The sequence below is a fragment of the Tachypleus tridentatus genome, chromosome 13 (genome assembly GCF_004210375.1).
Source record: "Tachypleus tridentatus isolate NWPU-2018 chromosome 13, ASM421037v1, whole genome shotgun sequence".
NCBI classification, from domain to species: domain Eukaryota; kingdom Metazoa; phylum Arthropoda; class Merostomata; order Xiphosura; family Limulidae; genus Tachypleus; species Tachypleus tridentatus.
The window spans coordinates 16,153,305-16,170,073 of NC_134837.1; the positions used below are offsets into that span (position 1 = coordinate 16,153,305).

The following is a 16,769-nucleotide window of genomic DNA, read 5'->3' on the forward strand; positions in this document are numbered from 1 at the left end:
CAAAGATAACAAGGTCAGGCTACAGGAAAAATAAATAAATGATCGACAAATGGGTTTCTTTCTATAGGTCATTTTGTTTACATCTGTTACATATTCAAGTTACTTTTCCTGATTCACTATATTTACACCTGTTCAAGTGATAACTAAACCCATTTCAGCTTCCTCATTCAGATTTTTTTTTTTTATATATATTTGTCACTTCTGTAACTAAGCCTATTTCAGTTTCCTACAAAGTAATTCGCTTCATGTCGGTTAGATTTTAACGAAACATAGTCCAGCTATTTACCACTGAATAACTTTCTTTAAATCTGTTTAAAGCTAAAGTTATCTCAGTTTTCTCTTTCTGAATCACTCTGTTTACACTTGTTACATTTCAGAACCCTTACCACAGTTTCTTTTATAATTATGGATAAAACTGTACTTTCTTAAGCTGATACTCAAACCAAGACAAAAAATAAACAAGTCATAAGTAAGTATTAAAACAGCTCCTTTTACTTTTAAACTACAAATTAAATATCACAAAATATTACTTTTCATTTTCTATATTTTATTGTTAAATGCATGGATCCTACAAATATATTACCAAAATTGCTGTTTCAGTTAAACTTAGTTTTACTATTAATGTGGTTCCAGTCACCAGGTAACTTTATATTCCATGCTATTTATTCCATTATTACTTTGTATTAGTGTATCAGGATTTGAAAGAAAAAAAAATCTAACTGGTTACTTGCCATGTTTGAATCAATTAACCAGTTTGACTTACAGAGACTTTTAAATTTTAAAGTGTCAATGTCACATCATAAGATTAAAAAATATATATTCTGTTAGTGAAACACCTATGGCCCAATTAACGTTAAAATGCATAAAAAATTAACAAATTTACTTTCAGGAATACTATCTATATTGTTTGGAGCAGGTATCCATATGATTCACAACAGATGTTAACATTTCTTTTGTATCCTTTAGTGAGATTGTGCTATGTACACCAGTTACACTATGTAACAAAATTTTTACTTTTGCCTGAAGTAAATGGAAAAGACCTATTTTTCTCTTCAACCTTTTGTGACCTGGGTAGTGAAATTTTCAAATTTACCCATTTTCAAGAACATTCCAAAGAGATTCAGTACTGAGTAGCTGATAGAGAATTTTCTCAAACTTACAAGAATTTTCCATAGTAATATACACACAGGGGCTCACCACTAACCAATTCAGTTTAGTTCTAGCTGCCTAAGTGAAAATACAGATCTACATTATTTTATCAGAGATGGCATCAAGAAGCTGCAAGCAATCTCCAGATGCATTCTACTATGTGGGTGGCCAAAGTATCAAGACAAAAGTGAAAAGGTACAGTATCTCCCTTGAAGTATAATGAGTATGATAGGGAGATTATTGGAGACTTTAAAATGTTGGCATTCCTGATGGGTCTCCAAGGAGGCTTTGCCAAGTTTCCCTGTTATCTTTGCCTTTGGGATAGCAGGGACACTGCAGTGTACTACAACAGGAAGCACTGGTCACAACAGACAGTTCCCTGTGAGGAGGCACAATGTCAAGTGTGGACCTCCAGAAGGTATTGTTCCCACCATTGCACATAAAATTGGATCTTATGAAACGATTTGTCACAGCTCTTGATAAAGAGTCTGCAGCTTTTAAGTACCTTCGAGACTTCTTCCTTACACAGTCTGAGGCAAAGGTCAAAGCTGGTGTCTTCACTGGACCACAAACAAAAATCCTGGAGTGCACAAAATTCCCCAAGAAACTTAGTTGGTAGGAAAAAAAGCTTGGGATAGCTTTGTCGCAGTGGTTTGGAGCTTCTTGAGCAATCACAAGGCCAAAAATTATGTGGAACTGGTTGAGGCCCTGGTGAAGAACTACGGCAAAATAGGCTGCAGGATGTCTCTGAAAGTCCATATCCTTGACACTCATCTTGATAAATTCAAGGAGAACATTGGAGCATACTCAAAAGAGCTAGGCGAGCACTTCCACCAAGATATACTGGACTTTAAATGCTGCTACCAAGGAGCATATAATGAAAACACGATGAGAGACTATGTTTGGGGGCTGATACATGAAAATGATTTACATTACAGTTGCAAATCTCGAAAAAGTACCACTTCAAAACATTTTTGTTCATTTTTGTATAACATTAGTGTGATTACATGTAAATCTTGATTCATATGTTGTTTTATTCAGACCTTAAGAAAATGAAAATGTGCAAATTTGCTCATTTTTACACAGAAAATAGATTAATTTCTAAATTTCCGTATCCAGGTCACAAAAGCAAAGTTTAAAGGGAGGGAATAATGGCCAATTTCTGTACTTTTACAACATAAGCAATTAAGAAATAACACATACTATCCAGGAACAAAATTTTTGTTACATAGTGTTATCTGAATGTTATAAACAGTAATTTTGTGTCACTCTTCCTAATAATATTTATGTTTTCTATTTCTTGAAATATAAAATACCCAAGAAATTGATTGAAAATAATGGACAGTATCATAACAGAGGATACCGAGTATAAACAGTAAATGTGGCTTTGAATCATGACCTCCTACGTTAAGAAGGTGTAGAACTTTGTTTCTAAATTTTGTGCAAAGCTATGTGAGGGCTATCTATGCTAGCCATCCCTAATTTAGTAGAGTAAGCCTAGAGGAAAGGCAACTAGTTACCACCACCAAATGCCAACTCTTGGGCTATTCTTTTACCAAGAAATAGTGGGATTGACCATCACATTATAACACTCCCAAGGCTGAAAGGGCAAGCATGTTTGGTGTGATAGAAATTTGAACCTGCAACCCTCAGATTACAAGTCGAGTGCTTTAATCACCTGGCCCTGCAAGGCGTTCATGCAGTAATCTTTATGCAGAACATGCTGTTTCAGTTTCATTAGTATCTATTAATCCTTTACTGAAATACTACGTTAACAAGACTGAATCATGGATGTTGAAACTGGGGGCTCAAATATCTTTACTTTTTACAACTACTTTCATTTGTCTTATTGCTCTTTCAACCATGACTATGTGCCATTATATGAAATAAGTCAGTGGGTGTGTGGAGAGTTTATGGTAAATTTACAGGTTATATCACATGAAGTCTAACTAAGTGTGTTACTTGTGTGTTTCTTTTTTGCATTTTTCTTGTACAATCAAATAGGTTTTTCATTTTTATAAATTTGTTAATTTTATTAAAGATACAGGTTATAATAAACAAGCCCCCCTCAAGTACAGTGGTATGTCTCCAGATTTACAACTCTAAAATCAGGGGTTCGATTCCCCTCGGTGGGCTGAGCAGATAGCCCGATGTGGCTTTGCTATAAGAAAAACACACACAAACAATAAACAAAACCAAGAGGTTTAGAATCTTCCTGAATTTGTGGTCTGTTTGATGAAATGTCTGATATTTTTTCTGCTTCCTGTATTTGTTGTCTGAAAACATAATTCATGTAGCTTTTAAACAGACATTTAGAAAAACAAAATCATTTCACTCACTAGATCAGATCATATGGAAACTACTACAATTTACATACCTTTCTAAGTATGATCAGAATGCATTGTTTCATTAGCTGCATACCTTCTCTAGTAATTATATACTATGCACTAATCATGATAAAGATATACTTGATACAATACAGTTGAATCTTTTTTCCTGTATTTTAAGTACAGTAGTATAAATGTTGACAAACCTTTTTAAATGAAGAAGTATTTTATATTTTAAAAATACAAGTGATACCCATCCAAGTTACTTTGAAAGAATTGCTAACATTATGTGATCTTACAACAGCAGTTGATATTAAAAACGCAGGTTATTTATTATATCCAATGCTCACCTTCTTTACTACAGACCCTTGATCTTTCATCATCTGACACTTTTAGGACTTCTCTGACTAAAGCAGTAAGCTGATTGGCTGGAATGATAATGACAAAACTTAGCATGTACACAAGTTATAACAACAGTAATATCTATCAACACTTATCAATAACTTCACATGGAGTTCAGCAATGTGTCTGATCTGGCTAAAACAAAGTAAAAATCACAGTTTACATATTATAGCTTATAAGATGTTTCACATATTTTTCTCAATATCTGGTAAGCTTTTTAGTGAACATTACAAGTATTTTGTTCACAAAATATCAGATATTTTAATCAAGTAACTGTACTAAAGTTAACCGCTTACAGTGAAACAAAGTTTTTCACGTTAGGGTTAAAAATATTTCCTTCAGCCGAAAATTGTCATTTGCATAACCTCTAAAACCTCCTCCTAAACAGACATCAAACTTTATTTTCTATCTGTAAAACTTTACATTTTATTTGTCATTTTCTATTCCCTAACTCTATATGGACTTGGTCAAATTGACCAACTTTGTAATCATCACAACAAAATATGATATAAATATACCTTTTTTTTTCTTTCTAAAATGACTGCATACTATAAAAAAAAGCTACAGCTGTTTACGCTAAATAGCTTAAACAGTTTATACTTGATTGTTTTATTGCCTTATAAATCATATACAACTAATAATCCTACCATACAGCTCACATTACCATATTGAATACCATAATGTCAAAACTGCTTAGAGGCATGCCTCATGAAGAAATTTTATTATTATTTTTCATTATCTTACCTAATATAACATAATACATTTCTAATTATTATATTTTAGTTACACGAAAAAAAAATACATTGTACTTACCATTGACCTATTTTTTTTGCCACTGAATGCCAATAAAATGTTTCCTTTTATATGATAGTATAAGTGTACTAAATAATTATTTATCAATTTAAATAATGCAATGCTTCTAATAAAATAGAATAACAACATGTATAAAGCACAATTCAACTAACCATCTAACTAAGACAAGAAAGCTTACATTAATTACCCTTGCTAATGGGCCTGAATAGCAGAAGATAACTTTCACCTTGAAATCAAAATTGATAGAACTTTGCACAAAAAACAACACTGCATTATACACCATTCAATAAATAAAACTATTCCTTTTTGTTGGTTACAAATAACACAGTATAAAATGTCAGATAAAAGTACTGACAATATGTGAGAGAATGTTACAGGTAGGTGCGAAAAATGGGTGTGATTTTTCAGTTAATGACTATAAACAAATAACACTGAAGGCTAAAAAATTAGAATTTGCATAAGTAACATCTGATTTATAATGAGTAATTTACCTTAAATTCCACACTTCAGAGAGATGTACTAAATAAATTAAAAAGGAAAGACTTGAGAACAAATGTAAAGATTCTCATACTATGGAAGACTCTGGAATTATTCACTGTATTTTATGTCTTATAAAACATTTTTTTCTTTAAAAATCCCTTGAAAAATTTCCATACGTCTTCCAAGACAAAAGTGACGGGTTAAGGCAAGAGGTTAGCTAAGGGTCTACTCAAAACAGCTTCTCATACAGATTGTAACCTCATTACTTTCCAGTTACAAGTATTTTCAACAGCATAAAACATTAAATTTAACTAATACTGTCAATATACTGTGAAGAATATGATATATTTGACTGTATTTACTCAGTAGGTTGAAAAAAAGTCAAGGCTGCATCGAGGTGTTGGATGCCGAGTTAAAATCGTTTTTTCTTAAAAATCTTTCCAAAATTAGGGTGCATCTTCCACAATGTAGTGTCTTACAAGGCATAAAATATGGTATAAATATATCAATATCTATTAGATATACATAATATTGAAAGTTGGTTTATTAACTATTCTCTGATGTCAAATGTATTCACGTAGGTTGATAGTCACATGGTTAACTTCTGACTGTAACTTAAGTTACATAAAGTAACACAAGTTCTTGATATGTAAACTTTGGCTTTAACAAAAGGTTTAACACTCTAGATCACTGTATTGAAACTCAAATGTAAATGTTTAAAGTACACTACTTTTTATGAATGCACTGGCAATACATTCAAACAATACAATACAAGTATTAAACAATAGTACTGATATGTACTAATCATTCAAAATAACCTATTACTACAGAACATTCTTTATCATTAAGTTGTAGTTTTGATGGTATAATAAACCATTACCTTGGTAAATAGATGCAAGAATTAGCTCTTTCATTCTTTTTTCACCTTCAAATTCTTTTACAGTCTGTAAAAATAAAAAAAAAAGTGATCAATAGAATTGAAAATATTAGTATCGCAAAATAATCTTAATTTAAAAATCATGATTTAAGGCAATTTATATGATATTTGTCACAAAGTCAAACTAAATTATCCATCAACACCCTAACCTAGTCAGATAAAGTGAACGTTGCATAATATATAAAAATGTAGCAGCTATAACTCAACAGCTTACATTACAATACTAGATAATTCAATTATTATAACCAGTATTCCATTTCTACAACCAAATTGATGATTTTAAAAACACGAGCCATCAGGATTACTTCTTTTTTACACACTAATGAACTATTAGAATCACTGTTATTCCTTTTTTAGAATGAAAAAGAGAGGAAAACACTCTTAATGGTAAATTTTACCCTGCTAAATATAGAAACATTAAATATATTTTTAAAAACATGATTTTGTTTCATTATCACAAATATTCTCCTACAGCTTTTCTACTGTTTCCTCTCCCAATCCACTAGCATTTGATTCTACAGTTCATGTCAACAAACTTCAGATATTGGTTAAAAACATTTAAATTAAAAGACAGCATGTTTACGACAGTCTGAACTTAAGTCATTTTTTCAGAAGCTGTAAAGACTGGAATACTGGACATACACCAACATGGGGAAAGAGCTAAAGATAATAGGTTGGGATTTTAACTGGTTCAAATCATACATTCAAGTTTTATTTCAATTAAAAAACCTTCGTATGAGAAATTTTCTTTATTCATCTTTGATAACTAGGGTGCCATCTGTTCATTACTTTCTCCAGCTAATATTCTATATTACGTTTTTAAAAATAAATTAAAATGGGAGTTAATTTCTGTCCTACCTCAGCTACATGCTCCATTTCCTCTATAGGAACCTGGAAAATGTCTGAAACTAGGTCTTCTTCCTCTCTGGAACCTTTTGCAATCTCTTCATCTTTGGAAGTTACCGGTTCTAGACAAACACGTTTTTTTCAAATTTAATGACATTTATTTTACTAAAATTACAACATTGAATTCCTTTTTATACAGACATGTCAACATCTGAACTCTTCTGTTTTAAAATCATTCAATTTAAGAATTTTAAATAACTGAGATCCCTTTGGACTTGCTAAAGAAGTAACTTATGACAATTAACCTCAACAAGTAGCAAAAAACTTATCTTAAGAAATTTCACAGTATTAACTAAGCAAACAACCAATAAAAACTATTACCTTATAAACATAAAATGTAGAACTGAAGAATGCACATGAAGGTGTCAAAAATAATTCAGTAGTCTTTGTTCAAATTACTTTATTCCAAATGTACGGTTTATTTTTACATTCATTTAACCTTTAAAAATTTTACTAACTAAAGAACCTTCACAAGAACCCATTCCATATAGGCTTTATCTTCAGAAATTTAGTTAAAATTTCTCCATAGCAACCAATTTGGATGCAACAAAAAGTAAAAATCTTATTACCTTTACAATTTTTACTGCAATTTCTTCAAGTCACAGCAATAAACACAAATGTTAACATCAGCAGAAACACACATAAGATGGAAGAGGTTTCAATCAATTAGATACAAGAATGGTTGAATTTATTAACCTTAACAACATGGAAGTCTACGTGAAGATGTTTCTAAAAAAGGCTAACAAAATATTCAAGTCTGTGAATAATACTGAACAGATTTATGGAGTAGTTTACTTCAGGTTAAGCAAGATTTTGGTTAAACCAAGGATTCTGTGCAAATCAAACTACACGATAAATTTGATAAAACATTTAATACAGTTTGAACTATTTTTTTATTTTTTATAACAACACATCTAAAGCACATGTTCAGTTTTAGTTTATTGAAAAGGCTAAAAAAATGTTTTAAATATGTGCCTACTGCTGCAGAAGATAACATCTAACTACTGTTGCCTATGACAACTGACCACTATTATTTACAATAATATATTGTCACTGTTACCTACAATCTTGTAATCTACATTCAAAAACAATCTTAGTTATGGTATCAAATAAAAAAAAGTGTAGCTAATTATCTACTTTTCAGAAATTAATGACATTCAACCTTCTATGCACAATAAACAACAGTTGCTAGTCTGGGAGAAAACGAAACAGCAAGACATGCATAATTAAAAAAAAAACATAAAAATCATCTCTGAAGATATGGTGAAAAAAGCTCTTCAGTATATGATTATTTTGCATTTTAAGTACGTAATTAACCCTTTCCAGCCCAGGCAATCCAGATCACATCCAGAAAATGTACAACACCAAATTTGAAAATTATCCGTGATGTTTCCCTGCAAACCTTCTACAAAATAAGATTATAAATCACAATTTTAACATTTTAAGCATTCTCTACATAACGTTTTGTTAATATTTATTTTGGAAATTTTTATTCGGGTTGCATAAATAAATAAATTTCACACCTGCACAAAGAGAACTTGTTGAAAGGCAAAACAAAGCTAGAAATGCATAAATTTGGAATGAACTGAAGTTTACCTTTAACAAAGTTAAATCAAAAACTGAGTTTTAGAAGTTAGTGATGTCAAAAAATATAAAACTCAACTGTTGACACATTTTTTGTTATAGTTTTCTTGTTGGTAAGATTTTCAAAATTGTAGATATATCATCTGAAACTTCCAATAATTCTTCTTTCTCACAGTCTCTTGGCCATAAAACTTCCTTTGATTATACATCAAATAGAAATTTCTGAATGTTTTGGTCAGTACTTTAACAAGGCACAGTACATGCTGCATTCAAACCAATGCAAGTTATTACTGGTTTTGTATTGTATGCAAGCTATAGAAAGGTAATAAATTAACTTAATGGGTTTCAGTGTGCATTTATTTTGTTCGAAAATTGTTTTATAAGACCAATTTCTGTAAAAACAACTCTGGAATAGTAATTTGATACCAACACAGAAGGTAACCATTTTTATCTATGAAATTCACAACAAATAGCATACACCAAACATTTTACTGTGTGTTCTAATCTCTGTTGTTTGAAACAATTGTAAAAGACAAAAGAAATTCCAAACACTTCATTGTGTGTTCTAGCCTCTGTTGTTTGAAACAATACTATATGACAAAATATTTGGACCTTGGTCTACAGTTGCTTGAGAAGTAAACTGATATTAATTTAATTGTTCTAAATTTAGTTTTTACACGTAACAGACTGGAAGACAACAAATTAACTTTAAAGCTTAAATTTTAATCTGGTTTCATTATTATGACAAGAATAATTATACCAACTCTTTTAACTATACTAATATTTAATTCATGAAATATTTAATCATTTAACAAAGCATAAAATAATTTTACCAGCTGGGGTCATTACACATTCTGCAGTTTCTACAACAGGACCCTCACTGACTTCAATTTCTAATGGGTTGATCAGCTGTGACTCAGTTGACACATTAAATAGCTCAATCTTTTCAAATGAGCTGCAAGAGGAACAAGTGTCTTTGCTTTGCGATGACAAGGAAGGAGTGAGGTCATGGGCAAGGTCATCTGTTGTAGAATGGTTAAGACTAGATACTTCTGTTTGAGACAAAGAAAAAGCACCAAGAGAGACATCATCACCAGGCTCCTCGGTCTCAGTAGATTCGACACCAATGCTTGATGTAGAATGTGATGATTCTAAAGACACAGACATCCTAAATAAACAATAAAAGTATCTGTTAAGATGTTTTTTGAAATTTTGATAATTGACAGTGTATGAATTATGGACAAAAAAGCCCATTTTAAACAAAACAAAATATAAGAACTTTTATATTCTTTCTTCCACATTAACATGAGCCATCAGAACCACTTATATTGTCTCTATTACACAAACATAAGCCATTAGAATAACTCTTATTCCTTTCTCATGAATAAAAAGCAAATGGTTTTGGTTTGTTCATAACTTAATTCGATGTAGGAGAAAAGTTATCGTCACATTGCCATTCCAAATTACAAAAACAGGATTTCGCCACTTTTTAAAAATAAGTATGTTCTCTTACAGCTCCCTCTAGCTTAATATATACCATTAACATACCAGTTTCTTCCCTTTTACCTTAACACACAACATTAATTACTTTCATGTCATACCATTTCCACTAATGTAAGCAGTGTAATAAGTATCACTTATTTTATAATAAACAGATTTTATACAGTTTTGTTACAACTTCAAAAATGCAATCAAGAAAATATATTTCTGCCAATTTGACTCTAGAAAATTTATTAGAATTTTGAAAATTAAGTAAAAATCTCAGTCAATAATTTTTTACATAATGATTTTTTCTATTTTATAGAATTAATTTAACAAGTGTTGTATATTTTGTTATTCTTAGGCTTAGAACTTGTAACTACATAACAGATTTCCTGTATTAAACAGAAGTTATAATTTCATGAAATTCACAGACTGGTCCAGTGACTGCCAATATCCTCAAACCCATCTGATCCACATCAGCTCATAAGAGACAATAGTTTAACAAATGATTGGCTAACTTTGAATATGCAAAAGATCTTAACTATTCTCTCAAATAACTTGCACAAAGGTTTAATCATACATTTTGGAACTCAAATGGGCCAGAACAATCTACAGTCTGGTAATTCAAGTACCATTCTGGTGTCTCCAAATATCCCAAACTTCACCAACTTAGAGCACAGAAACTCAAAAATGATTTTGGGTTCTTTAGATCTCCCAAAACATATCATTCAATTAGGCCACTATAATTCAAAGTTTAGTAGTTGAAGCACCATTCTGGGCTCTTTAGATTCCACAAAACATGATGATAAAGCAGACAGCCACAACAAACTAGTTTCGTAATTCAAATGTTCTTGTGGTCTTCAGATTCCTCAAAATATATCAATCAAATAGGTGACAATTATTCAAAATTTATCAGTTTAAGACTGACAGGTTTGTGGATTCCCCAAATGTACCATTCATAGACCACAAAAATCCAGTGTTTGGTAATTCAAACACCATTCTATGTTCTCAAGACTCCATGAAATGCATCAATCCACAGTTTGGTTGTTCAAACACCACTCCATGAAATGCATCAATCCACAGTTTGGTTGTTCAAACACCACTCCATGAAATGCATCAATCCACAGTTTGGTTGTTCAAACACCACTCCATGAAATGCATCAATCCACAGTTTGGTTGTTCAAACACCATTCCATGAAATGCATCAATCCACAGTTTGGTTGTTCAAACACCATTCCATGAAATGCATCAATCCACAGTTTGGTTGTTCAAACACCATTCCATGAAATGCATCAATCCACAGTTTGGTTGTTCAAACACCATTCCATGAAATGCATCAATCCACAGTTTGGTTGTTCAAACACCATTCCATGAAATGCATCAATCCACAGTTTGGTAGTTCAAACACCATTCTTGATTCTTCAAACTCTCTGAATTGCACCAATCTACAATGCGATAGTTCAAACACCATTCTAGGTTTTCAAGTCTTCCTGAAATGCATCAATCCACACTTTGGTAGTTCACACACCATTTTGGGTTCTCAGATTTCACATAATATATTAATCAAACAGCCCTATGATGTCCAAACACAGTTTCTTCAAACAAAATATCTGAATGAACATGATGTCCACCAAGAACCATTCAGAAAAAGGCTACAGTTATAGAACACTGGTTTTAAAAACAAAGTCTCAAACACTCAAAACTCAAATTACTGACTGCAAGAAAACAAGTTATTACTTGAAACTCTCAATGTTAACTAGATTATCAAACAAATAAAAAGAAGTATCAACCTTCTAACCTTCATATGTTCTAATAATACTTTGTTTTCCACTTATTTCTAACATTTATACACACTAACTTTCACAGCTCTATACTGTTTCTTAACTAGGCTGGCTACAAGATAAAATATTGTATAGCAAAGTAAATAGCTTACAATTTGTTCTTCTGTAAATATTCATCTGTTAATGACGAACTATCTTTAGATTTGGCTTTTTGGGCCTCAACAGCTTCTGTAATGCATCTTAGCCACCTGTAATAATAAAATAAATAGTAACATAGTTCAGTGTTTTGAAGCTAGACAATAAGTGATTGTGAAATAGTTCTTTATTTCTACTGTGCTGCTGCTTGTTTAACAACAGAAGTTTAAAGTGTTGCTACAGTTAAGCAATGCTTTGAATGTTTAAGATAGGAATTTATCCACCATACAGTCTATTTCCCAATAGGCAAGATCCTCAAATGATACTCTAGATCAGGAGTCGGCAATCTCTTTCCGTACAGGGGCAAGAAACCACATCTGTGAGCCACATTAAGGTACAAGATTTAATTATTTTTTAGGACAACCATGGACTGAGTAGATGTGATATTTTGTTAGGGGACTGAGGACTGGATGATTTCGGCTCGCAGGGTGCATACGGCCCATGGTCTGTAGATTGCCGACCCCTGCTTTAGATGCTTTATATTAAGCATAAATCTTTAATCTTATTCATAAATTAATAATAGTTAACTGAAACAGATCTAAAACTATATTATAGTTTACTTTAACATGATGCATCATTTAAAGTAATGAAGCCCTCATGTTATGAATGCAAAACCTGTCAGAACCATTATATAAACAAAAGATTCATAGACAGCACTTATATGACATTTACAAATACACATTTTGAAGAAAAAAAAACCTCAAAATGTTTTGAAATTAACTTCAACTACAATGTGAATGTTTTTTTAAATAGATATCTACAAAATAAGTAGAGAAAACAAGACTAAACTTAGAGCTCACAGTTTCACACTGATCAAAATAACATGTCAACATACAGAGAAAGTTATTTCAATATACCAGTTAGAAAAACAAAGTAGTGCATGTTTTACTCTATCAGATGTTTTGTAAATAAAAAACCAAAATCTCACTTTTTTCTTTCTGAAGTTGAAGATGCAACAAATTCGTAGATTGCATGTTGTTCAGATGTGGAAACAATGAAAAATGCTTTGCTATCTACAACAAAATCAAAATCAGAATTTAATCTTCACCACCTTACCACGAATTCTTGTTTTCATGGTAACTTATTATCTGTGTGATTCCTAGTTGCAGAAAATGAATAAAAACAATTGTAATAAAGAATAACTTTACTTTTATAACAATGGTGTATTCAGGAAAAAAACAAAACAATCTAGTAAACTTTAACTGAATCTAATAAATTACTTAATTTACACACAAGATACTTAACTATAGTAACACAAGATATAATATACTTAACCATAGTAACACAAGATATAATATACTTAACTATAGTAACACAAGATATAATATACTTAACTATAGTAACACAAGATAAAATATACTTAACTATAGTATCACAAGATATAATATACTTAACTATAGTATCACAAGATATAATATACTTAACTATAGTAACACAAGATATAATATACTTAACTATAGTAACACAAGATATAATATACTTAACTATAGTAACACAAGATATAATAATCTTTTATCTGTTTAACACAATACTTAATAAACTTTAATAAACATTGTGCACTACAGTATCATGAGACAAAAAAAGCTGAAAGAAATATATTTTAACTGAGAAGAAACTTAAAAGTAAAGTTAACATTTTAAGTAAGGGTGTGTCCCTTTTGTACATCATGACCCTTACAATGTCACATTAAAGGGTTAATTAAACACCTTTATTCTTAATATGTGTCAAATTCAATAATTTACATCATTCATGTGTTAGTTCCTTAATTTGAAAGGGAAATATTCAATGCATCCTTAATCTTCACCTCTCTATGTCACACAATGTGTATGCAGCATATGGTATGCAGCAGGGTAAAGTTTTGTAGCTTGTTGTTTCTTGGAATTTATTATTGTTTGTTTGTTATCGATTGTGTTGATCTAGGTGTGTGTGTGTGTATAATTTTTTCAACGGTTTTTAAGGAAATTTGTTGATGAAGTGTTGTTTTACTTTGTTGATTTCATTGTTAATTTTATTGAGTGACTATAGTTTTGTGGTTGTGTTTATTTGGTTTCTTAATATGTTCAGTTTTTGTTTTCTTTCATGTGCTGAATCCTAGGAAATGTATAGTCCAGTATGGGTGATTTTTCTATAGATTTTTGTTTTGAACTACGAATTGGTTCTAGTGATCTTGAGGTTTAGAAATGCTATTTGGTTAGTTTTTTCCTGTTCACAGGCAAAATTAATGTTGGGATCTATAGAGTTAACCTGGTTGAAATAACTAAGTATGTGTTCTGTAGATGTGAATTCAGCTACTGTATCATCAACATACCTGTACCAGTATAGTGGTGGGTGTAAGGCTAAATTGATTTGTTGTGATTCAATGTGTCAAAGAAATGTTGGCTAGAACTGATGACAATGGATTCTCCAATGACCAAAACTACCTACAAATAAATGGCCTGAGTACGTGGAATCCCATGTCACCAGTTCTAACCAATATTTTTATTAAGATGAATAATTTTAAAATCTTGAATTAATTATGCATTACAAAAAAATGAAGAAATGTATTATTTGCTCTATTTCATTTCACTATACCTTGATGGTTTTACTGTAGGCAGTGTTAAGGTAAAAAAAGAAAAAAAATTTGTTTGTATAGTACAGACTTTTAATATTTAGCAAAAGCTTGTCAAACTTTGAAAAGCTACTAAGACACTGAGTAAATTCAGAGTTCTAGCACATGTATATCATTAGCATTCTGGAGGGTCAGTCCAACAGACAAATCCAAACGTAAAGTGTTAATCATTCATCTTTAGATAATGACAGACAAAATAATAATCCACTCACAAAATATTTTAATCTTAAAAACTCTTTAAAACAAAATGTCTACAATCCATATAACACTTTAGAAGATTATTTCTAAAAACCAAGGTATACGTAAACATTCCTGATCATAATTTTTAGCATTAATATAAAAGTAACATTACACCATACTAAAACAAATAATAATATTATTTAAATTATACTATAACTTTCTGGGCCTAAAAATGGTGCAATATAAATTATAATTAGTTTTATTGTGATATAATATCACACATCAATTCTGAATGCCATGCTCCACCACCTAATATTTTACAAAACTGCATTTTTTACAGTAAATATCATAGTTAACAATTAGAGAAACATTAAAAATACCTGTTGCAACATTCCTCGTAAACAGGTTTTGCACACGAAGGACTGGACTGTGAGTGACTTTGGTGTCTTCTCGGCCAGAAGTTAGGTTGTTGTTATGGAATTTCAGCTGCAACTTATCATCTTGTTTCTGCAGCAGTAACAGAATCTCCTCTAGCAGCACAACATGCATTTCTATAGTTTTCTGTTTGTGTAGCCTCCAGATTAGAGGACCCTCCTGGATTAATTTGTGCTTGGTAAGGTCAAGATGCTGTAAAATAAGAAGGTTTTTGCATAAAGAGGTAATTTACTTGAACATTATCAATAAACTATGCTATAAAAATATAACTAAAATAATATAACAACTCTTATCACTACTCTTAACATGCTGGTTCCCACACAACCCACCAGTAAGTCACGACAGTCTTCCAGTAAGACCCACACAACCCACCAGTAAGTCATGACAGTCTTCCAGTAAGACCCACACAACCCACCAGTAAGTCACGACAGTCTTCCAGTAAGACCCACACAACCCACCAGTAAGTCACGACAGTCTTCCAGTAAGACCCACACAACCCACCAGTAAGTCATGACAGTCTTCCAGTAAGACCCACACAACCCACCAGTAAGTCACGACAGTCTTCCAGTAAGACCCACACAACCCACCAGTAAGTCACGACAGTCTTCCAGTAAGACCCACACAACCCACCAGTAAGTCATGACAGTCTTCCAGTAAGACCCACATGACCCACCGGTGAATCATGCTCTATTTTCTTTTTAAAGGGCCACTTATTAGCTGGGACATAATGGCTACATATACACTTTTCCTAAAGGGGTAACTGTAAAACGAAGACTAGTGGGACCCTGGAAAGTATTGGCAAGAGATGTTTTAAAATAATCACAGTTGATATTCTGATTGAAGGTTTTTTTTTTTAATTTCTTTTCTTGCATATTATTAACAACATTTTTATGGTTCTACTTAAGAGCTTTTTTCACACAATACCATACAGAGATGTTCACGTGTTTAAAAACCAACCATTTATATTATATCCATATTTAATATTTATATTTATTTGTAATTATGATACACTGTGAGTCTTGAGTGAAATTTGACAAAAATAACAATAACACAGAGTTAAACGTACGATTGACTTGCACATTGAAAATATTTTTCCAGAAAAATGTTTTGTAAAGAGAACATACGTTATTATAAAGACAAAATACAGTTATATTTTTAAACTATATACAATATTTTAGTACTTTTCTTTGAAATATATACCGTATTTTCCGCCTAATAAGCCGAATTTCTGGCCCTAAATTTTGGACCTGATTTTTGGGGGTCGGCTTATTGGCCGATCACTCCTTTCGGAAATTTCTTCTTCTTAGGAAATGTTTTTGTTTTGAAGATTACCATAGGCGGTAATTTTGTCCCAACAGCAAAGCACGTTAAGACTACAGTGAAACGTTGTTTCTGGAATTTCATTGGTTACCTAATTACAGTGAGTAATTATATTATATCTTGTGTTACTATGGTTAAGTATATTATATCTTGTGTTACTATGGTTAAGT

General features: G+C 31.4%; 1 protein-coding gene across 1 annotated transcript in view; it reads right to left on the minus strand.

Moving 5' to 3' along the window:
* LOC143240749 (uncharacterized) overlaps positions 1-16,769 on the minus strand; it is a 145,440-nt gene that overhangs the window by 17,570 nt on the left and 111,101 nt on the right. The window contains exons 32-38 of the mRNA XM_076483711.1: positions 15,225-15,471; positions 12,985-13,069; positions 12,014-12,109; positions 9,432-9,766; positions 6,967-7,076; positions 6,052-6,115; positions 3,827-3,904 (exon numbers count right to left, since the gene is read on the minus strand). Of these exons, the coding sequence (XP_076339826.1) occupies positions 3,827-3,904; positions 6,052-6,115; positions 6,967-7,076; positions 9,432-9,766; positions 12,014-12,109; positions 12,985-13,069; positions 15,225-15,471 (1,015 nt within the window). The remainder of the gene's footprint in view (positions 1-3,826; positions 3,905-6,051; positions 6,116-6,966; positions 7,077-9,431; positions 9,767-12,013; positions 12,110-12,984; positions 13,070-15,224; positions 15,472-16,769) is intronic.